Source organism: Acinonyx jubatus, chromosome A3 (genome assembly GCF_027475565.1).
Source record: "Acinonyx jubatus isolate Ajub_Pintada_27869175 chromosome A3, VMU_Ajub_asm_v1.0, whole genome shotgun sequence".
Classification (NCBI taxonomy): Eukaryota; Metazoa; Chordata; class Mammalia; order Carnivora; family Felidae; genus Acinonyx; species Acinonyx jubatus.
The window spans coordinates 108,163,327-108,188,944 of NC_069388.1; the positions used below are offsets into that span (position 1 = coordinate 108,163,327).

At 43.2% G+C, this 25,618-nt stretch overlaps 2 protein-coding genes across 5 annotated transcripts in view; one reads left to right on the plus strand and one right to left on the minus strand.

Moving 5' to 3' along the window:
- The window catches only part of CEBPZOS (CEBPZ opposite strand), a 52,609-nt gene extending 46,279 nt beyond the window's left edge, over positions 1 to 6,330 (minus strand). The window contains exons 1-2 of the mRNA XM_053201029.1: positions 6,196 to 6,330; positions 5,786 to 5,957 (exon numbers count right to left, since the gene is read on the minus strand). The gene's annotated coding sequence lies outside the window, so the exon portion shown is untranslated. The remainder of the gene's footprint in view (positions 1 to 5,785; positions 5,958 to 6,195) is intronic.
- A 97-nt stretch (positions 6,331 to 6,427) lies between these two features.
- Positions 6,428 to 25,618, plus strand: part of EIF2AK2 (eukaryotic translation initiation factor 2 alpha kinase 2) — a 39,020-nt gene continuing 19,829 nt past the window's right edge. Inside the window, exons 1-9 of one of the 4 annotated variants that reach the window (XM_027033559.2) lie at positions 6,428 to 6,524; positions 12,615 to 12,746; positions 13,614 to 13,734; positions 16,655 to 16,812; positions 19,207 to 19,333; positions 20,551 to 20,630; positions 20,791 to 20,884; positions 23,526 to 23,560; positions 25,119 to 25,181. In XM_027033559.2, coding sequence (XP_026889360.1) covers positions 12,628 to 12,746; positions 13,614 to 13,734; positions 16,655 to 16,812; positions 19,207 to 19,333; positions 20,551 to 20,630; positions 20,791 to 20,884; positions 23,526 to 23,560; positions 25,119 to 25,181 — 797 coding nt within the window. In that variant the 5' untranslated portion in view covers positions 6,428 to 6,524; positions 12,615 to 12,627. Of the gene's footprint in view, positions 6,525 to 6,608; positions 6,749 to 12,614; positions 12,747 to 13,613; positions 13,735 to 16,654; positions 16,813 to 19,206; positions 19,334 to 20,550; positions 20,631 to 20,790; positions 20,885 to 23,525; positions 23,561 to 25,118; positions 25,182 to 25,618 lie in introns of those variants that run through there. The other 3 variants (XM_027033560.2, XM_027033556.2, XM_027033557.2) reach the window with 3 other exon arrangements.

Sequence of the window (25,618 nt, forward strand, 5' to 3'; positions counted from 1 at the left end):
AGTTAAGCATTTGACTTCGGCTCAGTTCATGATCTCATGGTCTGTGAGTGTGAGTCCTGCATCAGGCTCTGTGCTGACAGCTCGGAGCCTGGAGCCTGCTTCGGATTCTGTGTCTCCCTCTCTCTCTCTGCACCTCCCCCACTTGCACTCTGTCTCTCTCTCTCTCCCTCTCTCAAAAATAAATAAATATTAAACTTTTTTTAAAAATTTGCATTGAGAAAGACTGCAGGACTACTATTTCTGGTAGTATGGTGGATTACATAACCTGAAAACCCTTCCCTCAGAACACCAAGAAAGTCTGGATAAAAATTCTTACAAATTCTTTTTAGTTGAATTTCTCAGCCCCCAGTAGAGTAAGTGGACTCATCAGGGCCCAAAACCACAGATGGAACAGAGAAGGAGACCAAGTAATAATCAGAGATGACATTAAGCCACCATTTACTGAGAGACTTGTCAGCAACAGAGGCTTGGGTTTTAATGCCCAGACCCCCATGATTGGTGCAGGAGTAGACAAATAGAGCAAAACAGAGCTGTTGAACTGACCCATAGAGGACAGGGCTGCCATTGCATATCTAGGAAGAAATTACACTCTTCCATATTTGCTACTAAGACAATTGGTTATGATACAGAAGAAGTAAAATCAGATTCTCACATTCTATCACTCACAAAAATGAATTTCTTGCAAATTAAACAACCATATGTTTAAAAAAGATGTTAAAGCTTTAGTTTTTTGGAAGCAAATACAAGATAATATTTTTATAACTAGAGTGAGATTTCTTAAAGAAGAAACAGAAAGCACAAAGAGGACACAATTTATGTTTTTGGCTACATTAAAATCTAAACATCTTTGTGGGGTGTCTGGCTGGCTCAGTCCTGACTCTTGATCTCAGAGTTGTCAATTCTAGCCCCAGGCTGGATGTAGTTTAAAAAGTAAAAAAACAAACAAACAAAAAAAAAAAAACCTTAAAAAGTAAAACTGTGTCATTAAGAAAGTGAAACCCAAAAATGTAAAATGGCAGGGCAGAGACTTGAAGAAGTTACTAAATAAAAGGCTACTATTTAGAGTATATAAAGAACAACCAAGAGGTGCTTGGGTGGCTCAGTCAGTTAAGCGTCCAACTCAGGTCACAATCTCATGGTTCGTGAGTTTGAGCCCCGCCTCAGGCTTTCTGCTGTCAGCACAAAGCCCGCTTTGGATTCTCTGTCCCCCTCTCTCTCTGACCCTCCTCCACTCATTCTCTCTCTTCCTCACCAAATAAATAAATAAACTTAAAAAAAAAAAAAAACTTAAAGGGTACCTGGGTGGCTCAGTTGGTTGAGCGTTGAACTTCGGCTCAGGTCATGGTCTCACAGTTCGTGGGTTGGAGCCCCACATCGGGCTCTGGAGCCCACTTCGGATTCCGTGTCTCCCTCTCACTCTGCCCCTCCCTGCTCACTGTCTCTCAAAAATAAACAAACATTTAAAAATTTTTTTAAAAACTTAAAAAAATAAAGATCAACTGAATGCCTGCTTCCTTTCTTACACTCTATCTTTTTGAAACTAATTTCTACATAAACACTTAAGGACATAGTGCCATCATCGTGTATCCAGTACAATGCTGCACATAGTAGGCACTCAATAAATATTTATTGAATAAATTAATGAACGAAGGGACTTTTTTTTTAAAAAACCAAGAAGTGTTACTTAGAATATAAATCAGTCAGGATCCTTTTGATGTAATAAACAGAAAATCAAACACATACTGGTTTATAGTAGAAAGAAAAGGAGGGGAGAAGTCTTACAACTGACTGGCCTAGGATGGGTCTGGTTCAGATTAGTCTTGATCCAGAGCTCAAAGAAAGGCCCGATTCTCAACCTTCACTTCTCAACTCTACCCCCTCAGTGTAGCCTCCATTTTGGGGGAGATTTCTCTTTGGAAATCTGGAAACAGAAACCACTATAAGTATGTCAAGCATAAGGATTCAGTGGGAAATGAATGCATATATGTCGGAAAGGTTGGCAGAATGAAAACCAAGAGACTTCCACTGCACCTGCCATCCAGAGCTCAGGACCTTGTCACTGACACTGCTTCTACCACGGCTGCCGCCACGGATGCACCATACCCTTGGAGAACTGACAAGGGCACCTGGAGTCATGAGCACAAAAGTTTGCTCATCAGCTCATTCTATCACGTGAGGATGGCCTTCTCCTTCCTTCCGTCTTCCAAATCTTGCACCATGGCTCATCAGTCATTAGCAGAACTCCAGAATTTTAATTCCATAAAAATCTGGCAACGTGATTTTAACTTTCCATACTTTATAATCCAGGAGACAGGGACACATAGAAAGGAGTGAGATTAGAAGCTAAATAAAAATGAACAATATCATGCAGTCCACTGCTTGCACTAATAATCTTTCAAGCAGACAACAGAACTATGTTCCCACCTAATGCACCCATTCCCTTCTTCAAATGAAAACATGCTTATCCGAGCCCCTAGTCTTTATACCCATGGCTATGTGATATTCCTCCCTCTTCTCTTTTAGTCACAAATTCTACCGTAAGACACTCTAACCAGAAGACTATCTTATAAAATTAACCACTACCAGCAAATCTCATAGAAAAGGAAAGGGAAAAGCAATGAAAAGAAGTTTATTAATACAAAAACAAAGCAAGGAAGAAAAATGCAATAGGTCACGAAACTGTAGTTGGTGTTTATTACTTCCTTATTCCTTATTCCTTATTCTCTTTGCCCTCAGAAATCTTCCCAGCCAGTAGGGTGACATAAACCTTCAATCCTGAAGGATCTGAGCCCTAAACAGTCCTGTCTTGTTGAACAGCTGTAGATTTCTACTAACATGTATCATTGAACAGGGAGTTACTAGAAGGAACTCAAGAGGAACTCCTGAGTTAAAGACATGCTTGTCTCGAACTCCGTTGTGTGGCTACATCACTATTTTCCCATAAATCAGCCCAGCTGGTTTGGTAACTTCCTTATTTCCTTGATGGCCTGATGGCATCATGAACCTGAAATGTCCAGATGCAGTTTCAAATTCCTATTCAAGGAACTATGTGTCTCCTACTGGAAACACAGCCCAATGTCATAGGAACAGGAAAGCACTATTTTGCGATGACTAGGCATGACTAGGTTTCATTATGGAACACGACCCTCTCACTTCTACTGTTTCCTGAGTTCAGGTGTACTGGCCATGAAAGAAACAGCAATTTGGTTTAGAACATCCACTGCCCGAAGGACAGTACACTCAGCTGGGTATACACTCAGTATACTCCTGCTTGGGGCTGCACCTGAGCCTTCAATACTCCACCCTACTGCCCTGTACAGCCAGCTGCTTTGGGGTGACGAGGTTCATAATAAAACTACTGAATTCTACAGCAGTCAGTATACTGCCTCATTTTTCTGTAAAACGGGTTTCTTAGCAAGACAGGCTGTGATGGTGAGCAAGTATACAGAATATCCAACAATGATGATGCTGGCAGAAGCACTGCAGGAAGGAAATGCAAATCCGTACCTGAAATAAATGCTCACTCCCCACAGGGCAAATCCCTGTGCACTCCAGATGGAAGGGCTCCTGTGTAACCTGTCTGCCACCAAGTGGCCGCTTGGTCTACCTTGGGGTATGGTACTCGACACTGGGGCTCAGAGTTGGTCCCTGATGGGAGACTGCTGGGTGCTCAGCAGCCAGATGAGCCTTGATGAGAATTTCGCGTCGATGAACTCACACATTCCATACCTTGCTGCTGTTGTCGTCTCCTTATTCATCGTGAACAAGCAACTGTGTGTGCTGGGGAAAAGCTGACTGACCTCTACAGAAGTTTTCCTGGCCACTTGCTCCTCAAAAGCCTCCTCAGAAGTAGTAGGTGCCTTTGATGAACATTCACTATATGCTCATAGTGTCCAAGGGGTTCACCCACACCATTTTCCTCAGACCGCTTATGACCAACCCTCTGATCTTCTTCCTTCCAAATCTCTGAATCTCCAGCTAGCCTCTGAGACACTGGGTGTGTTCAAGCCACTGGCTTGCTCTCTTTCCAAGTGACAACGAAATGTACTGCTCAAAGTTCTGCCTGCTGGATTTCCTTTCTCCCAATACTCTTTAGGGCCACCTTCCAGAGGGGCTGTTTTAATACATCAATCCACTTCTGATTAACGCCAGTATACTGTGCTTCATTCGATTTTTTCTTTCTCAGTCATCTGGTCACAGGGAACTCTCCATGAGCTCAGTGCTGTGGGTTGACAGAGCAGCGGTGAGTGCCATGGGGGTCTTATATACCTGCCATAATCCCCACTGAAATTAGGGAGCTTTTCCAATGGCAGCACCTCCCACTGACATTCTCTAAATCTACAGTGGTCAGGCATTACAGAGTTTTTCAAGGATACATCAAGGATACATCACTCCAATGGATCCTCACTCCAATATTTTCCTCAATGCCTGAGGAAGAAGGGTCCTTTGGATCTTCTTGGGGAGCATGGCTAGGGAGTGAATGAATGCCATCATTCTACTCCAATATTCCTGACTCCCTGAGTATTTTTGATTTATCTGTATTAGTTGGCATCACAATTTCATTTAATGGGGGCCACCCCTGAGCCCAGGTTGCAGTAACATTTCTAATGAGCCATTTCCAGCTGCTGGAGCCAGCACACTGAGTGCATAATCCGAATTACATTCATTTCTAAATGCCACCTTTCGAATCATTTGCATGCATATTTCCTGGGTTTCTGCTGATAAAAATTAGTGGAAGTTTGCAAATCTTTTGTCCCATAAACTATCTCCTCTGGATCAGATCTTGTCCGTATCCTCTTGGGGCATGCTAGCATCTGATTCTAGTTCTGGGAGTCAAAGTATGAGGTAGGGATGGGGCATTTGGAGAATCAGCACCTCCCTGCAAGGTGATTACTTTATAATCTTCAAACCAGGCTGTACCACTCTTACCAAACATGGGCAGAGGACTGTTGAAGGCTCAGCAGTATTTGGGAGGGCAGTAGTACTTGGATTCACTCAAATCCCCCCAAATTCCCAGGGCCTCATTCTTTCCCATTCAATGCCCTCAATGTTCATAGAAGAGACCTGGGGAGGCTGCAAATTAAATTTGTATTGCAAAATTCTGTTACCTGCAGCTGCAGACTCTGCACCTAATTTCTGCAACATCAGCCCTGAGTCTACATGAAATGAGAGGTGCTTCTGGGCATTTATTAAAGCTTGTATCCTCTGACCACGCTTGAGATTGTCATTTCCTGTCTTTAAACTCTCTTGGGCAGTTCAGGGCCTTCAGAAAACCTGTCACTGCTACCGCTGTTGCTGCTGTCACAGACACCACGCACCCACAAACCTGGTAAATGGTCTCATGCAAATCCCTGCTATTTCTGGAGCTTTCCGTCATCTGGAAATCCCACAGAAAGATGGCTCTGTCTCCTATCTATCTTTCAAACTTTCCACCAGTACTTCACATTTGCAGAATTTAAATCCTCTGCCCAGGACCTGGGCTCTAAAGAAAATATAGTGTTTAACCACCGAAAATTTAGCCATTCAGTTTAGCCACTGAAACTCCGGAGGGATGGAGAAGAGGAGTGGGCAATGAGTCCTAGAGCCAATGCCCAATGCCAATAGTATATCGGAGGTCCATCTTGGGACCACCTCACTCCCTCACTCTAACTCAGATGTTGAGGGTACAGACTTGTAATTCTAATTCTAGCTCTCCGGCTTACTTAACTTCTGTGTTACTGAACTTCTCTGTGCCCCAGACCTCAGTTTTCTTATCTGTTGAATGGGTACAGTAATGGGTACCTACTTTGCCCTATCGTAAGTCCTCAGGACTCCTCAATCGCTGTGTCAGTTTCTTATAAACCGAGGACTACCCGTAGGGGCTTCGGGAGCAAAACTCCACGAGGTCCCACAGGGAGCAGGTAGCTCTCCTAATGGCTGGACCTGCGGCCGGTGTTTAGAACAGCGCTGGCAAGTACCTGTTGAATGAATAGACAAATGGGTGGAAACTGACCGAAGGAAGGCTAGGCCTTCAGGTCTCTTCATCCCCAGTCTCGTGAAAGTTAGGAGGCAGAAGGGAACGGGGACGGAGTACTTCGGTGTTTACAGGCCTGACCCTGAGTTGACTCCTGACTTTGCCACTTAGCAGCAGCAGGACTCTGGACGAGTAAATTTACTCAGTTTCTTCGATCCTGAAATGGGGCGAATAATACCCACCCTCGCACGCCACGGGCGCTTGGACACCTCTCTGTCCTCCCTTCCTCCCGGCGGACCCTTCCGGCCACAAACACACCTGGAAGCCGGAGGGCTTGGAGCTGGGGGTGCCGCAGGAGAGTCCCCGCGCGCCCGGCGGGCAGCCGGCAGCACGTGGGCGGCAGCGCGCGCGGCGCGGACTCGGAAGGAGACTCGAGTCGCCCGCGATCCCGAGTCGGTGCGGGAGGGGCCGCGCGCGGTCATAGAAGGCGGAGCCGGCGGGGAAAAGGAAAGCGAGAGCGAGCCGCCCGGACCCGGCAGGCGGGCAGCGGCAGCGGCAGCGGCGGTGCACGGTGAGCAGCGGGGCTCCGGGTGCGCGGCGAGCGCGCGGGGCGGTGCTGGGCGCGGCGAGGGGCGCGGCGAGGGGCGCGGCCCCGGCCCGGGAAGTGGCGGCGGGGGTAGACGCCGCGGACCCCCGGCCTGGCAGCGCGGAAGCGCTGTCCGAGGCCCGCAGCTGGGGAGGGGATCCCTCAGCGCGCTGGCGACTGAGAGCTGTTTTTTTCCGCGAAGAATTTCGGTCAGAGCAAGTAACGAATTTCCCAGGCCGGGGTGGCAGGGTGGTGGGGTGGGGGTGCGGGGGCGGGGGGATCTAGTGGAAAACAGATACGTGGGGAATGTGACAGATCGGAAATACGGAGGCCTGGACTTCTCATAGATTGGCTAAATAGGCCTTGGCTAAAAATCCCTTGCCTAGACACTTCTAATTGTTTCCCGATTGCTTGGCCTTAGCCCTCCCCCCACCTCCCCCCCTCCGCCCCCGCCCGGTCTCCTCCTCTCCCCCCGCCCCCATCCCTTCCTCCTTCCCCTGCCCCAACTCCCTACCACCCTTTCCCCCTTGCCTTTTTTCAACACTGCCGCTGCCCCAGGGGTCCTTTTAATCAGAACAGGACAGTCCTTTGCTCCGATCATCCCAATGGCTTACCGGCTCATCAGAATTCCGTAAATGGCACAGACAAGGCCCCTTGCTCTCTCCACTCCGACCATGCAGGCCCCATTGCTGTTCTTGGGATACAGCCGAGCATATGCTTGCCTCTGGGCCTTTGCACTGCCTGTTTACCCTTCCTGGAAAGCTCTTCCCCCCCATACCTTCTTGGGCCGTTCTTTTACCTTACCCTGCACTTCTTCTTTTTTAGTGTATTTGTTTTTGAGAGAGACAGAACCAGAACAAGTTGGGGAGGGGCAGAGAGCGAGGGAGAGAGAGAGAATCCCAAGCAGGCTCCCCACTATCAGCATAGAGCCTGATGCGGGGCTCCAACCCAGCCACGGTGAGATCATGACCTATGTATGAGATTATGACCTGAGCCGAAGTTGGACCCCCACCCCACTGAGCCACCCAGACTCCCCTGTTTTACCCTGTGCTTCCTGCAATGTCACTTATGTCAGAGTAGCTTTCCCTGAATACTGTCTATTATTAACAAACAAAACACCTCCCTTCCCTGGCAGTCCCCCCTTACTCTGGTTCAGTTTTCAACATGGTAGTTTTCAGCCTGTGACATTTTTTATGGATTTGTCTGAGTTCCTCCATTAGTTAAGTTCACAAGAGTATTGTTCACTGGTACTGCCTGGGCACCTAGTACATAACAGGTTCTCATTAAATATCTGTTTAATGAATGGCGATTCATAAATTCTCTTTTGAATTACAGAATAACGAGACTTCCTATTGCCTGTGTTTTTTTTTAATTTATTTTTAAAATTTACATCCAAGTTAATTAGCATATAGTGCAACAATGATTTCAGGAGTAGATTCCTTAATACCCCTTACCCATTTAGCCCATCCCCCCCCACAACCCCTCCAGCAACCCTGTTTGTTCTCCATATTTAAGAGTCTCTTATGTTTTGCCCCCCTCCATGTTTTTATATTATTTTTGCTTCCCTTCCCTTATGTTCATCTGTTTTGTATCTTAAAGTCCTCATATGAGTGAAGTCATATGATACTTGTCCTTCTCTGGCTAATTTCACTTAGCATAATACCCTCCAGTTCCATCCACGTAGTTGCAAATTTTGATTTGATTGCCGAGTAATACTCCACTGTGTATATACCACATCTTCTTTATCCATTCATCCATCGATGGACATTTGGGCTCTTTCCATACTTTGGCTATTGTTGATAGTGCTGCTATAAACATGGGGGTACATGTGCCCCTTTGAAACAGCATACCTGTATCCCGTGGATAAATACCTAGTAGTGCAATTGCTGGGTGGTAGGGTAGTTCTGTTTTTAATTTTTTGAGGAACCTCCATACTGTTTTCTAGAGTGGCTGCACCAGTTTGCATTCCCAGCCTGTGATTTCTTAAGCACTAAAAAATGTCTTGCCGAAGGAGGGCTGAAAGAGACTTTGCTGTCACTTCGGAGTTTTGAATTTGGGGCAGATTGTGCTCTTCTTCCATTTGCTTATTTGACCCTGAGGATCCATAACCCTGGACCTATAGTTTACTCATTTCATTAGTCAGATACTAGATGATACGTGTTGTGTGGCGAGCATCGTGGAGGCCCGGGAGGGGGCTGGGCCCACAAGGAGCTAACAGTCTGCCAGAAGGGGCAAAGCCACAGTCATAGTGACTTCCGGGCATGAGTAAGATGGATACATAACACTCGTCAGTGATTTAGGTGGGGATTTCTTTTAGGAAAATGATAACATAGATTTAAAACAAGATTAATTTACAGTAGTTGGAAAAGAAACCTGCTGCTTCTTTTTTCCAGGCTTGTAAGTACTTTTGCAAACATGTTAATTCAGCACTTTCTTAGGTTGCACGTATATTTCACTTAAATTCTGATGATGGGCAGTTACTTAAAATTAAGAGTACAGAGGATTTAGAGCATTTGAGAGAATTTACGGTCTCTTCCATAACTGCTATTTTGAAGTCTGTGATCCCCTCCCCTAATCTGACATATGGTCTCATAGTTGTGACCAAAGTAAATGACACTGTTCCTATGGTACATCTACAGATCCTTATCAAAAACCCTTGGGCCTCGGGGCGCCTGGGTGGCTCAGTCGGTTAAGCGGCCGACTTCAGCTCGGGTCATGATCTCGCGGTCCTTGAGTTCGAGCCCCGCGTCGGGCTCTGTGCTGACGGCTCAGAGCCTGGAGCCTGTTTCAGATTCTGTGTTTCCCTCTCTCTGCCCCTCCCCTGCTCACGCTCTGTCTCTCTCTGTCTCAAAAATAAATAAACGTTAAAAAAAAAAATTAAAAAAAAAACCCTTGGGCCAGATGTGTTCTGGTATTCAGAGGTTTTTGGATTTTAGAAAGGTAGGGCAGCATACATCCTGTTTATTATACCATGCTCTCAGTGGGATTTGGGGGCAGCACTCTCTAATAAAACAGTTTCCGTAGTGAACTGTATAAGTGGACGACAAAGTATCATAAAGCTAGCTCGTGTCATTTCAGGTCTAGACAGGGGGCTACACACCTATCAAAAACAAAACAAACAAATGAAAACAAAATAAACCTCAATTTTCAGTGCCTTTTGGATTTTGGAATTGCAGACCAGGAGCACCATTGATTGAAGGTTAATGGTGTGGGAAGGACTCTGCTGGATGCTTTTCATCTGATTTATTCCCCACAACGTTGAACTCAGGTGCTTTTATTCCTGTCTTCAAGTCATAAATAAAAGGTTCAGAGAGGGTGTAGCCCAGATCCGTGTGGCTGTAAAGCCTGTCTCTACGACAGTAAGCAGTCATGTGAGGGCTTTACCTTTGCTCGGGCTCCAGGCACTGGGAGCCACCAGCACTGCTCGCCCAAACCACTGCATCCGCCTCTGTTTGGTCGCCTTACTTCTGCACGTGCTCTGCTTCCCTTTCCACACCTGTCCCTGCCTGCATACCTTGTTCTTTACGTAGTATCAGAGTAATCCTTTAAAACGTAAATCCAATCACATCCCCCCACTACTTAGAGAACCTTCTGTAACTAACTTCCTATTGCAATTGTAGTAACATCCACCAGTTCTGACCGTGAACCACAAGGTCTATGTGGGTGGCACTGGCCCACTTCTCTGTCTCGCTTCCTACTCTTTCCCCCTCATTCAATGTGCAGCAGTCCCCTTGATCTTTTTGTTATCCCTTCAAAGGCCATGCTGGTTCCTGAGATACTCTTCCCCCATATCTTAATATGATGGACTTTCTCATTACTCAGTCTTCATTTAAATATTGCCTCCTAAGAAAGGTCTTTCCTGACCACTGTGTCTACAACCACCTCCCTCTGTCCCCACCAACAGAGCTCATCCTCTATGCCGCACCCCTATTTAATTTCACCGTGGCACTTTCAGCCATCTGATCATCATATTATCCATTCCTTTTATTTGTTTCTGTACATGATCATTTTCTGTCTTCCCTCAGTGGAATGCAGGTAGAGTTATAATCTGTCCTGTGCACATCTGTATACTCATGGTCAGAACAGTGCCTGACACTTGATAAACATTTACTGAATAAATGAAGAAAGGATACACAGAAAACAGCAGATGAAGAAAAAGGAGAAGACGAGAGGATTGAACGTGCAGTAATTAATTTTAATGAGTCATTCTTTCATTCTCTGTATACCGTTCAACTGTTCAGTACTTACCACTGCCCACTGGGTGTTGATATACAAAGATGAGTAAGACATAGAACCTACTTCCCAAAGAACTCACTGGGCTGTTATCAGAGCTGGGCAAAATGGAGCGGCCGGGCCTTGGAGGAATACTAGTGGGCCCTCCAACATCAAAGAAGACTTGTGGAGCCTCACAGATGAGTGGGAGTTGCCTGGTAGACAGAGGGCTCACATATTGCATTCACAGCAAAGAGAAAAGCATGTGACAAGTCATGGCGGGGGAGGTCTGGGCGGGGGGGGGGGGGTCTGCAGATACTTTGGCATCCATTCATTGATTATTGAGCCACTACTATAATAGCCTGCTCCCTTCCCTTTTACAGCTTGTGAACTCTTTTGGCGCACAGTTATATAAGCAATTGCAGTAAAGGGGACAAGAGCTGTGATAGAGCACCAAACCAGGACCTCTTCAAGGGTGTCTGAGAAGTGACATTTGAGCTGAGATCTATAGGAAATAGGAGTTGACCAGGCGAAGGCAGTGGAAGGGGTAGAGCCAAGAACATTTCAGGAGGCAGCGTGTTGGACAGAAGGAGTTAGGAGTCAGGAGGGAGGGGTAGAAGTGTTCTTTTGCACACCACCATTGTGTAGGTGGAATTTAAAGCCATAATTCTAGAGGCGATCACCAGGGGAGTGAGTGTTAGAAGAGAGAGGAGATCCAAGGACTGGACCCTGGGGTACTAGAATATTTACAAGCAATGTCTGTTCAAGTCCTCTGCCAGTTTTTAATTAGGTTGTCTTTTTGTTGTTGGGTTGTAAAAGTTCTTTATATATTCTGGATATTAGACCCTTATCAGCATATGATTTATAGATATCCCATTCTGTACATTCATTTTCTTCATAGTGGCCTGTGTCACACAAATGATTTTACTTTCGATAAAACCCAGTCTATCTGTGTTTTCTTTTGCTGCTTGTGCTTTTGCTGTGATAACAAAGATTCCATTGCCAAATCCAAGATCATGAAGATTTACCCTTATGTCTTTTTTTCTAAGAGTTTTACAGTTTGAGCTCCTGTATTTAGATTCTATATATTTTTTAGATTTTTCTTATGATTTAAGTCATTGCTACTCTCTTGGTCCAATGAGACCCATAAACTGGGGTCATAATTTACCCAGGTGAATTTACCTAAAATTGACTTTTCAAAGAAAGATTTTGGAGATTTCATATGGAAGTCTATTTCTGTATTGCAAAGTCTTTAATGATTTCATAAACTTCACTTTATATATGTACTCTCGACCTTTTTCTTCTCAGCATGAAGAATTCTGATTCTACTCCTGTAGCCTTTTTACCTTCTCAGGCAGGTAGATAAACTTGTACCTGACATTCACTAGAAACAGAGAGTGGAGTGGAAGAGAGAGATCCCTTTCCTTTTTTGGCCAGTTGAGTTGTGAAAGTAGAAAGTTTTGGTATGCAGTTCATGAGAGAAAAAGATTTCGTAACAAAGTCTTCTCTGTATTTATGTGGGGCTGAAATGGGTCTCTTTTTTTAATGTTTATTTTTGAGAGAGAGAGAGAGCGTGCGTGCACATGCGAGTGGGGGAGGAGCAGAGAGGGAGACACAGAATCGGAAGCAGGCTCCAGGCTCTGAGCTGTCAGCACAGAACCCAACGCGGGGCTTGAATTCATGAGGTGCAAGATCATGACCTGAGCTGAAGTTGGACACTTAACCAACTTAGCCACCCAGGTGCCCAGAGAAGAGTCTTCTAAAGAAGATTCTTCTTACCCTGTTTTGTCTCCTAAACTGGACTGGGAAAATCAGATTAAATATGTTCTGTGTTACTTTTTTCAAACATCTCTTCTGTTCTAGGTCATTAGAAGAAATGGCCAATCATCGTCCACCAAGTTTTTTTATAGAAGAACTTAATGTATACTGTCAGAAGCACAACATGGTACTTAAGTATCAGGAACTGTCTAAGACAGGACCTCCACATAACTTAAGGTACATTGCTTTTTTCTTTTTTAAGATTGTATTTTTTTAGTAATTTCTGTATCCAATGTGGGGCTCAAACTTACAACCTCGAGATCAAGAGTCGCATGCTCGACTGACTGGGCCAACTAGGTCTTTCAAATTGCTGTTTTTTTTGTTTGTTTGTTTTGTTTTTTTTTTAACATTTATTTATTTTTGATAGAGACACAGCACAAGTGGGGGAGGGGCACAGAGAGACAGGGAGACACAGAATCTGAAGCAGGCTCCTGGCTCTGTACTATCAGCACCGAGCCCGTTGCGGGGCTCAAACTCACAAACCTCGAGATCATGTCCTGAGCCAAAGTCAGATGCTTAACCGACTGAGCCACCCAAGCACATCTGATTGCTGGGGTTTTTAAAAGGTATATCTCCATAAAATATGAACTGGGAAAATGGCCACTCTGGCACAATTTTGAAGTCAATAATTTAGCTATGGGGGCACCTGGGCGGCTCAGTCGGTTGAGCATCCAACTCTTGATTCCTGCTCAGGTCACGATCTCACAGATTGTGAGTTCAAGCCCCATGTCAGGCTCTGCACTAACAGTACAGAGCCTGTTTGGGATTCTCTCTCTTTCTTTCTCTCTCTCTCTGCCCCTTGCCTGTTGTCTCTCTGTCTCTGTCTCAAAATAAATAAATAAACTTAAAAAAAAGAAAAAAATAATAATTTAGCTCTAGAACAAAGATGATGTGCCGTTTGGTGTTTGGGGGTGACTGCTTAAATTCTATGTGGAATGGGTTAAAACCTTCAGGGTAGTCACAGGAGGCAGTGTAATTAGAACACTTGTCTTTAGATAATGTATGAATTTTATAATATTTTATGAATATTGTCTTTGTAATCAGGTTTAAATACCAAGTTATCATAGATGAGAGAGAATATCCAGAAGCTGAAGGTAAATCGAAGAAGGAGGCCAGGAATGCTGCAGCCAAATTGGCGATTGAAATACTTAATAAAGAAAACAAGGTGAGTAAATGCCCTTTTTAACTTTTCTCTGTGAGAAAATACCCATACAGAGTAAAGCCATTCACAAGTTCTTTTTTTTTTATTAATTAATTAATTTTTTAGTTTTTAAAACAAAATTTTTTTTTAATATTTATTTATTATTGAGAGACAGAGAGACACAGAGCATGAGCAGGGAAGGGGCAGAGAGAGGGGGAGACACAGAATCCGAAGCAGGCTCCAGGCTCTGAGCTGTCAGCATAGAGCCCGACATGGGGCTCGAACTCACGAACTGTGAGATCATGACCTGAGCAGAAGTCGGACGCTTAACTGACTGAGCCACCCAGGCGCCCCTATTTTTTAAAGTTTTAAAAAATGTTTTATTTATTTTTGAAAGAGAGAGAGAGAGACAGAGTGCAAGCGGGGGAGGGGCAGAGAGACAGGGAGACACAGAATCGAAGCAGGCTCCAGGTTCCGCACTGTCAGCGCAGAGCCTGATGCGGGGCTTGAACTCACAAACCGTGAGATCATGACTTGAGCCGAGGTCGGACGCTTAACTGACTGAGCCACCCAGGCACCCCATCTTTTTCTTTTTTTAAGTTTATTTATTTATTTTGAGAGAGAGAGCGAGGGCAAGTGGGGGAGGAGCTTAGGAAGAAGGAGAGAGAGAATCCCAAGCAGGCTCCATGCTATGAGCACAGAGTCCGACAAGGAGCTCAGTCTCACAACTGAGAGATCACTACCTTAGCTGATATCAAGAGTCGGTCTCTTCACCAACTGAGCCACTCAGGTGCTCCCACAAGTTCTTTTACATTCAGAAGTTCCGCCCCCCACCATCTCCATTTCTGTAAAGCCCTGAATGAAAGATATATCTAGGAGATAGTGGGCAAAGCTTGGCCATACCTATTTAGAATGCTAATGGTAGTGGTAGCCTCTGAAGTTGGAAGAATGGGGAAAGGAAACAGTGTGAAATGAGCCGACAGGTCCTGGCAGGACCCCTCCACCTAAGTGAGCAGTGCAGTGGGAAAGGACAAAGAGGTGGAGGGACTGTGAGGAGGGTGATGTATCAGGAGGGCAGATGATCGAGAGCCTGATCAAGAGCTCTGTTCTAGGTGAGAACAGAGTAAAGAGTACAGAAAAAGCTGTCTGAAGAGATTCCAGTCGAAAATGTTTCTGAAATAAAGGAAGACCTGCATCCAGATTAAAACAACAGATCATAGAAAAATACAGAGCCACCAAGAACAAGATCGATCAATCATTGGGAAAGTCCTGAGCTCTAGGCGTGATGACAAAATCCTGCAAGCATCTAGGCAGAAAAGAAATTTTTTTTTTAATTAAAAAAAAATTTTTATTAAAAAAAATTTTTTTCAAAATTTCTTTTAATGTTTATTCATTTTTTGAGAGAGAGAGAGAGAGAGAGAAAGACAGATCATGAGCAGGGAAGGGCCAGAGAGAGACAGATACACAGAATCTGAAGCAGGTTCCAGGCTCCGAGCTGTCAGCACAGAGCCTAATGCGGGGCTCGAACTCACGAACCTCGAGATCATGACCTGAGCCGAAGCTGGACACTTAACTGACTGAGCCATCCAGGCACCCCCAAAAGTAAATTATTTAAAATGTAAAAATGGGGGCACCTGGGTGGCTCAGTCAGTTAAGCGTCCGACTTCGGCTTGGCTCATGATCTCACAGTTTGTGAGCTCGAGCCCCGCGTAGGGCTCTGTGCTGACAGCTTGGAGCCTGGAGCCTGCTTCAGATTCTGTGTCTCCCTCTCTCTCTGCTCCTCCCTGATCACGCTCTGTCTCTCTCGGTCTCAAAAATAAATAAGCATTAAAAACAATTTTTTTTAATGTAAAAATGAAGGGGTGCCTGGGTGGCTTAGTTGGTTAGCTATCCGACTTCAGCTTCATGAGTTTGAGCCCTACATCAAACTCTGTGCTGTCAGCGTGGAGCCTGCTTCGGATCCTCTTGTGTCCTTTACTCTCTGCCCCTCCCCTGATTGTGCTCTCTCTTTCTCAAAGATAAATAAATACTTTAAAAGTATATAAAAATGAAAAAAAATCATACTGTCCATAGCAACGTTAAAAGCCAAGGGATAGTCGAGAAATGGCTGTAACATGAGACAAGAGCTCGTTTATATGTGGGACAAGAGAGGATCATTCTCACATATTGAACATTTGAAAACATTGACTTTCAAGATACTTTCCTGAAAAATCTTACTCGATGATGTCTCCCTGGTAACTCAAATAGGGAAAAGTAAATCAGGCAAAATTGTAAACTCATGAATTGTTAATGAGCCAGAAAATCGAATCAAGAAGTTAGAAAAAGAACAATAGAATGCCTTCCCCTAAAGAAGCAGAAGAAAATAATAACAAGGTCAGACGTTAATGTACAAGAAAACAAAGAAATAATAAAGATGGTCGATAAAACTAAAAGTTAGTTCTCTGACAAGATTAAATAGAAAAACTTTGGACAAGCTTTCGTCAGATTAAAAAAAGTACATTCCATTCTTATAATGGAAGGAATGTGCTATTATATTCATCTTTCCCACTAAGGTGTGATCCAGGATATGGCTTTACTTCAATTTTGGTTGTCTTCATTTTTGAGATTTACAAAGGATGAGTGAGACAGTGTTATAGTATTTTGCGTGGATAAACAAGAAAGTTACCTACTTTGTTTTTCTTTAGGAAACTATCAAAGGAAAATGGTGGTTCCTATGGTTAACACTTACCCTTGTGGATTTTTTCTGGTAGAAAAAGATACATACTTAGACTTGTACTCAAGGTAGTAGAGTAGGACAACACATAAGATCTAAATTGTCTTTCAAATTATTCTTCTAGTAATCTTATTAAATTTTATTAAATAAACTAAATTTTATTTAGTATTTATCAAAATAGTTCAACTTCTGTTTTCATGTATATTAAGCAAGATTTTTCTTTCTTTGTAGGCAGTTAGTTCTGTATCACTGCCAACAACACATTCATCAGAAGGATTAGGATTAGGATCCACTGGGAATTTCATAGGCCGTATCAATAGGCTTGCCCAGAAGGAACAACTGTCTGTAAATTATGAACAATGTGAACTGAAAGAACCTGGGCCTGAAAGGTGAGACGTAATTCAGCTTTTCCTTCGGTTTCATTGTATCTAAGCAATATAACAGCAATATAACGGGCTTGTTTCATGTCTAATTTTCCAGAAATATTTGTCTTCCTTTTTTGTATATTCTGCAGGGAAGGTTTTATAGAACTCATACGCAATTGGACATCTTTGTAATTGAAATATTAAAATGCTTACTTGCTGAAATCTTGGGACCCATATACCATAATAGATCAAATCTGGGGAATCCTTTGTTTCTGAGGTATATCTGGATGGTTTAGTCTGCAGGAGACCTATGAGAGTGTGAGGTGGCCCTGCTCGGGAGTGTGGGGGTGCAGAGATATTTCCATCCCAGGGGTCACAGCGGAAGTGGCTAGATGAAAATGGCTGTGCCACACGTGTAGGCAAAATGACTCTCCTTCTACCATCATCAGATTAGAGAGCTGTTTGTCCAGGTGTTTGTCCTACAAATTCAGTTAAATGGTGTCACTCCCTAGACAAATACCAGGTATTAAAAGAAATGGGCTTTAGTCGTAGACTGTGAGGAGACCAGGATTTTAGGAATATGATTTGAGGGATGGAGTAGAGCTTCAGAGCTGCCAAGACTTTGGAAGTAAGGATAAAGAATAGATAAGAACTAGGAAAAGCAGAAAGCAAATGAGTCTGAAGGGGATTGTTTCTTGGCTACAACCAACAGGTAAATGAGAGAAAAAAAATCTGACTGACAAATAACCCAAATAACTACCTTAGGATACTGTCCTCTGAATTATTTTTAATGTTTGTTTATTTTGGGGAGACAGACAGAGTGCAAGCAGGGGAGGGGCATAGACAGAGGGTGACACAGAATCTGAAGCAGGCTCCAGGGTCTGAGCTGTCAGCACAGAGACCGACGGGGGGCTTGAACCCACAAAGCACGGGATCATGACTTGGGCAGAGGTCGGACGCTCAACCTACTGAGCCACCTGCGTGCCCCACTGTCCTCTGAATTGACTCAGCTATTGACTATTTTACTCTGATGGCTTTTAGGCCAGAACCAGGATGAGAAAAGCAGGATAGTATTCATTGGCATGAAATAGTGAAGTGTGTGGGTCAATCTCAATAAAGTAAGAGGCCATTTTATTTTTTCATAGCTCACCTGTTTGGTTCCTTTGGCTTAAGTGCTCTAACGTCAGTTCCCTAAAAGAGAGAAGTCTAGTTAGAGGTGCCTGAGAGAATAAGGGCCATAGAAACCCTCCAGTCATTCAACCTAATTCTGCTTTCAGGGCCCAGCAGCAAAGACTCACCCTGGTTGGATGTATTTGCCTCTATGGCAAATAATACTAGAATAGTTTTGCGGTAATATATAGTAACTCGATGATACTTACCATGTCCATTGCTTTGCTACCTTAAATATAGTTCTCATGTAATTGTTCAAGTATCCTTGCCTAACCACAAATATTCTTACATATAATATGAGGGGTGTCTGGACTTCAGCATGGGGCTTTTGTCTTTTGTACTGTGGGGATTTTCTTAGGTTTGGGGGCACATGAGCAGGGGACAGAAAATGCTGAAGTTAGAACAAATCTATGATTTGCCCATTCCCTACAAAACACTATAACCTTATTGTTTCTACTGTAGATGTCCTACTTTCCCTACTCAGGCTTTTTCTTTCCATTTGAGCATCTCTGAAAAATTTACCAGATCTCTCTCGTCCTTCTTTTCCTCCATATCTTTTGATCTTTGAGGAATTAAAAAAAATGTTTTTAATGTTTATTTATTTTTGAAAGAGAGTGAGAGCACAGAGGAGGTGCAGACAGAAAGAGGGACAAAGGATCTGAAGCGGGCTCTGCATTGACAGCCGAGAGCCTGATGTGGGGCTTGAACTCACGAATGCTGAGATCATGACCTGGGCTGACGTCAGAAGCTTAACCGACTGAGCCACCCAGGTGCCCCAAGGAATTTTTTAAAAGTTTTTTAAAAAAATTGTATCTATTTATTTTGAGAAAGAAAGAGAACATGGGGGGGGAGGGGCAAAGAGAGAGGTAGAAAGAGAGAATCCCAGACAGGCTCCACACTGTCAGCACGGAGTCTGATGCAGGGCTAAAACTCATATGACCTGAGCTGAAGTCAAGAGCTGGATGCTTAACAAACTGAGCCACTCAGGTGCCCCAACCTTTGCAGAATTTCAGTGAAGCAACAAAGAGAAGTTGGCTGGAAAATGCAAGCTAGGATGTCAACCAATCCTGGTTATTCTGGGAAACTGGTCAGCCAGTTTTGAAGATTTATATCATACAAGCTACCAACTGTAAATCTACCTACCACATCATATTAAGGTCTTTGTTAATATGTGTTTGTTTCCACATCATAAATTAGATTCACTGTTTTTTGGTATTTGGGTTACATATTCTCCATCATTTCTCCTAGATTTCATTATAGATGCAAAATTGGACAGAAAGAATACGGTATTGGTGTAGGTAGTACTAAGCAAGAAGCCAAACAGTCAGCTGCTAAGCTTGCATATGAGCAGATACTTTCAGAGAAAACCTCAATGGTACGTACTGCCTTTGGATTTAACTTTTAAATTTTAAAATTCCCTTTGAAGAGTGCAAGTTTGACTTCCTCCTTGATGATTTGGATGGCTTTTATTCCTTTGTGTTGCCTAAATGCTGAGGCTAGGACTTCCAATACTATGTTGAATAACAGAGGTGAGAGTGGACATCCCTATCATGTTCCTGACCTTAGGGGGAAAGTTCTCAGCTTTTCCCCATTGAGGATGATATTAGCGATGGGTCTTTCATATATGGCTTTTATGATCCTGAGGTATGATCCTTCTATTTCTACTTTCTTGAGGGTTTTTATCAAGAAAGGTTGCTGTATTTTGTCAAATGCTTTCTCTGCATCTATTGAGAGGATCGTATGGGTCTTGTCCTTTCTTTTATTGATGTGACGTAGCACATTGATTGTTTTGTGGATATTGAACCAGCCCTGCATCCCAGGTATAAATCCCACTTGGTTGTGGTGAATAATTCTTTTAATGTATTGTTGGATCTGGTTGGCTAATATCTTGAGGATTTTTGCATCCATGTTCATCAGAGAAATTGGTCTATTCTTTTTAGTGGGGTCTTTGGTTTTGGAATCAAGGTAATGCTGGTTTCATAGAATGAGTTTGGAAGTTTTCTTTCCATTTATATTTTTGGAAGAGCTTCAAAAGAATAGGTGTTAACTCTTCTTTAAGTGTTTGGTAGAATTCCCCTGGAAAGGTTAGACTGTGTTTAGATGATGCCAGGACAGCCAGTAACATAGCAAAAGGATTCCTCCATTCTGTGTTTCACCAATGAGCCATGAGCCATGAGCCATGGGGCCATGAGGCCCCAGAGATCAAAGTTCTGTTGGCAGTTCAGGGTTTGTTTGTTTGTTTGTTTGTTTGTTTGAATATTTATTTATTTATTTTGGGAGAGAGGGAGAGCATGTGCATGAGCGGGGGAAGGGCAGAGAGAGGGAGCGAGAATGAGTCTCAAGCAGGCTCTGCACTCGTAGCACAGCCTGATGCAGGGCTGGAACTCACAGACATGTGAGATCATGACCTGACTGGAAATCAAGAGTTGGTCGTCCAACCAACTGAGCCACCCAGGCGCCCCCCTCAGGGTTGTTTTGTAAATCCAGATCAAGCATTCGTAAATAAATGTGGTAGTTAGCACAGAGACTGAGTCAGTATGGAGCAATAATTTAATTGCTCTTCAAACTCCTAAGGGGTACTCTTTCTTTCAGAAAGCTGACTCGGTATTAGCTGGTTCTTTGATTACTTCGCCTGGTGACTCTGGAAGCAACACTTTGGTGAAAAGCATATCGTAAGTATGAGCAAACAGCTGTGATATTTAACAAATTAAGATTGCTGCCTGAAAGTGCACATTTTATGAAAATGTTGAAGGAGAATTTAGAGAAAGAAATTACTGATCAACAAAAAATAGTCAGAATTCACAAATTAACAATTATTCCCCCTTCTTCCAGTGCTCCTGAATCACCATCTGAAAATGATTTCTTGGAAAATTCATCAGGAGGAAGTTGTGACAGGGGCCATGTAAACAATTCTTCATCTCCTATGGTATAGTATTAGCCTCTAGCTTCCTAATTAGTTTCCTTATTTTCTTTGTATTTCCTCATTTAAAAAGTATCTCCCGTACCCAACCGTAATTTTTCTATTATCTGGTGCACTCTTATTTCATATTGATATGTGGCAGCATTTGACTTCCTCCTTTATTAACTCCCATTCCTCACATGCAAAATTCCTCCACTATTCACTCTCATCTTCTCCCTACTCACCTTCATGGCTTCATATATTCCTATGATCATGCTTATCTTCTATTAATTAGTACTTGAAAGGTCCATTAATATAATTCTGCTCCTGTTTTATTTTCAAGAGAGAGAGAGAGAACACGAACATGTGTGGGGGAGAGGGGCAGAGGGAGAGAGAGAGAAATCTTTTTTTTTTAATATGAAATTTATTGTCAAATTGGTTTCCATACAATACCCAGTGCTCATCCCAACAGGTGCTCTCCTCAATGCCCATCACCCAACCCCCCTCCCTCCCACCCCCCCCTCCAATCAACCCTCAGTTTATTCTCAGTTTTTAAGAGTCTCTTATGGTTTGGCTTGAGAGAGAGAAATCTTAAGCAGCCTCCACACTCAGCACGGAGCTTAACACAGGGCTCAATCCCAAGACCCTAGGATCATGACTTGAGCTGAAATTAAGAGTCAGATGCTCAACTGACTGAGCCACCCAGGCACCCCAGTTCTGCTCTTGTTTTAAAAAATCAGAACTAATGTTAAAAATCAGATAATTTGGGGGGCATCTGGATGGCTTAGTCGGTTAAGAATCTGACTTCAGCTCAGGTCATGGTATCGCAGTTCACAAGTTCAAGCCCTGTATGGGGCTCTGTGCTGACAGCTCAGAGCCTGGAGCCTGCTTCAGATTCTGTGTCTCACTCACTCTCTGCCCCTCCCCACTCATGCTCTGTCTCTCCTCTCTCTCTGTCTCTCTCTCTCTCAAAAGTAAATTAAAAAATCAGATAATTTTTGTGGTGATGATTAGTGTTATAAAAGTGTCCTGTTTATAATGAGTGATGAACAGATCAATAAGAAAAAGAAAAGTGGGTCAGTATAAAGATGTGCAAAATATCTGAACAAACAGGTCAGAGAAGAGATACCCAAATAGGCCCCAACATATGAAAAGATGCTTCACTGCATAGTAATGGTGAACATGCAAATCAAAACACAGTTAGGTATCATTTTAAGCCCGTTACCATGGCAAAATTTGAGTCTGGCAGTACTAAACATTGGCACAGCTGTGTTCCAGTTATGACCGCTATACGCTGCTGCTGGTGGAAGCGTAAGTTGGTGCAGTCATTGTGGAGAACGGTTTGGCGACACGTAGTGAAGTGGAGGGTGTGTGTGCTGTGCCTTCAGGCAGTTCCCTTCCTGGGGAATGTGTACTAGAGAAACACTCATACGTATGTACAGAGACACTGGATAAGCACGTTCTTTGCAACAGCATTGGTAACAGGAGGAGATTAGAAAAAAAACATTGTCCATTAACAGAATGGCTAAATTAACCATAGCTTAGTCATCACACAATACTGAGGCTGGTAGGTGCTATGAGCTCAAAAGTTCTTAGTTCGATGCTCCCCACTCTGTGTCAACATACTCAACTTGGTAAAACTACAAAGTTACCAAACCTACCAGAATAAAAGTGAATATGAATAAAGAATAGCTATGTGAAATTAGTTTTTGAGATATATCCAGGACTTCTCTTTTTTTCTTAACTATTAAAATTAAATTGTTGGGGCGCCTGGGTGGCTCAGTCGGTTGAGCGGCCGGCTTCGGCTCAGGTCACGATCTCGCAGTCCGTGAGTTCGAGCCCTGCGTTGGGCTCTGTGCTGACAGCTCAGAGCCTGGAGCCTGTTTCAGATTCTGTGGCTCCCTCTCTCTGACCCTCCCCCGTTCATGCTCTGCTCTCTCTGTCTCAAAAATAAATAAATGTTAAAAAATTTTTTTTAATTAAATTGTTCATTTTTGCTAAAAATGAATATTTCAGCATTGCCATTTTTTAAAACAGTTTGGATTTTTTAAAAATTTTATTTATTTTTGAGAGAGAGAGAGAGAGAACGAGCAGGGGAGGGGCAGAGAGAGAGGGAGACAGAGGAGCCCTAGCAGGCACTGCACCATGAGCCCAGAACCCAATGCCGGGCTCAAACCCACGATCTGCAAGATCGTGACCTGAGCTGAAGTCAGATGCTTAACCGACTGAGCCACCCAGGTGCCCCAGCATTGCCATTTTTAACTGATCAGATCAGAAACACTTGGGGAATTACTTTAAACTAGTCCCTGAGCTCCATTTCTTCTTCATTAGCACTGTGGATGACTTGGTGAGACCCACCAGCCCGGGGCGTCGCCAGGGAGGCCACGTTCTGTACCAAGGGAATCTGTGCTTCTGCTGAACATGCCCTAGGACTACCTTTTTGCTCTTCCCACCATGTCTATCTGGTTGCTATAATAGATGAGAACACTGATGTAGCCAACCTGAGAAGCAGGGCATGACGAGAGTACACAAGTTGATGATGCTGTTCATCTAAGGGACCAAAAAAATGTCACAGAACCATCTAGAAGTACAGCAGGAAGAAGAGCAAGGTCAAGCAAGAGAATTGATTTAATCATCTGAAACTATTTTTCATTTTCTTTTATTATAGGACAATGTCAGAAATAGTGAAAAGAAGGTGAAAAGGTGAGTATCATTATGCAGTGACTGTATTTTGAAACGAAGTTTTATTTCAGACTTCGTTTGTTAGCCTTATTTACTAAGTCTTTAGTATTTGTAGAATACTATACATCGTCATTTGTGTGGAGTTTCAGAGGTGGAAAGCATGGTTGAGGATCACAGAAAGCTTGACATCTGCAAACAAATAAGTGTAAATATGTAGAGAAATCTTTGAATGGATGTACATACTGCACTGTGGACATAAAGCCTGTAGGGGGTCACTAAAGTCATTGGTTAAGGGAATTATTTTGGATGAGGCTGACAAATGTGGGCTTAGGGAAGTACTCTCCCATGACCCATGAATTGTGTTATTTTACAGCTAGGTAGGGTAGAGATGGTGTAATGACTTGGGCAAGAAAAGAAAAAGACCAAATGTTACATAAATGATGGTGGATTGGTTTCTTTCTTCTTCTTCTTCTTCTTCTTCTTCTTCTTCTTCTTCTTCTTCTTCTTTTTTTTTTTTTTTTTGATGTTTATTTTTGAGACAGAGATAGAATGTGAGCAGGGGATGGGCAGAGAGAGGGAGACACAGAATCTGAAACAGGCTCCAGGCTCTGAGTTGTGAGCACAGAGCCCGACATGGGGCTCGAACTCATGTACTGTGAGATCATGACCTGAGTCGAAGTTGGACACTTAACCAACTGAGCCACCCAGGCGCCCCACGTGGATTGTTTTTTTGACCTGAAGAGAAAAACGAGGACGTAATTATAAGTCAGCCGTGAGGGTGAGGTGGCAGTAGGAGCCATTATGAGCCACCGATATATTCTGAAGAGTAGGAGGTGTGTCAAGGAAAAATGATTCCTGATGTGGGTGTTTGGGTGGAGAGAAGAGAGATGTACATGTGAGGTGATCCAGACATCAGCCATTGGTTATTGTGGCAGTGAGGAGGGTGAGGAGAATTTGCAAGACAGACCATACGAGAAGAGTGGGCAGGGTTTGAGGGAGTATGGTTCCAGTAACTGGGGGAAGAAGCAATGGAGAAAGGATTTGAAGACTATTCCTTGTGGGTGAGATGTAGACGGAATCAGGCATCATGGCTGATGGCCTAACAGCTGATGGTGTTAGGAACCTGAGGGCTTAAAGGGAAGGTAGCAATTGGAAGAGGTTTAGCTTTAAGTGGGGTTTGAACTTCCAAAAGCAGGTGTCATGGCCAGTAAGGAATAAAGTACAAAGGGTAAAATGACCGGAATGACAGTGCAAGCAGATAGAAGTCCTTTGGTTCTGAGTCTGGAGGGAGAAAAAGGGAGGCTGGGGCATACCAGCAATAAATGTGTTCAGGCAAAAATAATAAATAAATAAATAAATAAATAAATAAATAAGGAATCAGAAAAGGAATGAAAAATCATTAGTTGACAGAGGAGAACTGTTAAGTTTATTGTTTTATAAAGGAAAAGGTGAATGGTTTCAACCCTGTAATTCTAATAGTTGACTGAATATATAAAAAAAACTAGTGCGTGACATAAAACTTCTTCTAACGTTATATTTGATTTCAGTTTTATTTGAGTTTCATATTCTTAAATCTTAGAAGTTTGGCACCTACATTTAACTCTCCTGTGACAAAAGACAGCAGGTGTTCTGTGGAACTCAGGTAAGAGGGAAAGCTGTGACAAGAATCTGGTTACAGATATGTTCGCCCCTTCGACAAAAGTTTCTTAAGGGACTGTTGTTCGTCAGCCAGGCTAAATTATATTTCTACCTGAACAGTTTAATTTTTTAGTACACTCAGATCCACAAAGGATCATTGTCTCCTGGAGACGGAAAGTTTAGATGAATCCAGGTGGAATGTGGTAAGTGTAGATCTACTGGATAGTTATGTGAATTTTTCTGACATCCATGGACGTTTTTAATATTGAAGGTAAATATTTCTATAAACCAATGATTTCTTAGAAAAGACTCTTGCAGGAATCCGAACAGCTCCACTTGAATATGTTTTCCACTTTCCAGCTCCATTCCAGATTTCACTTTGGAAAAAGGTTCCCCTTGTGGTAGATTGCATGTTTGGGTTTGAATAAAGTATCTAAAAAA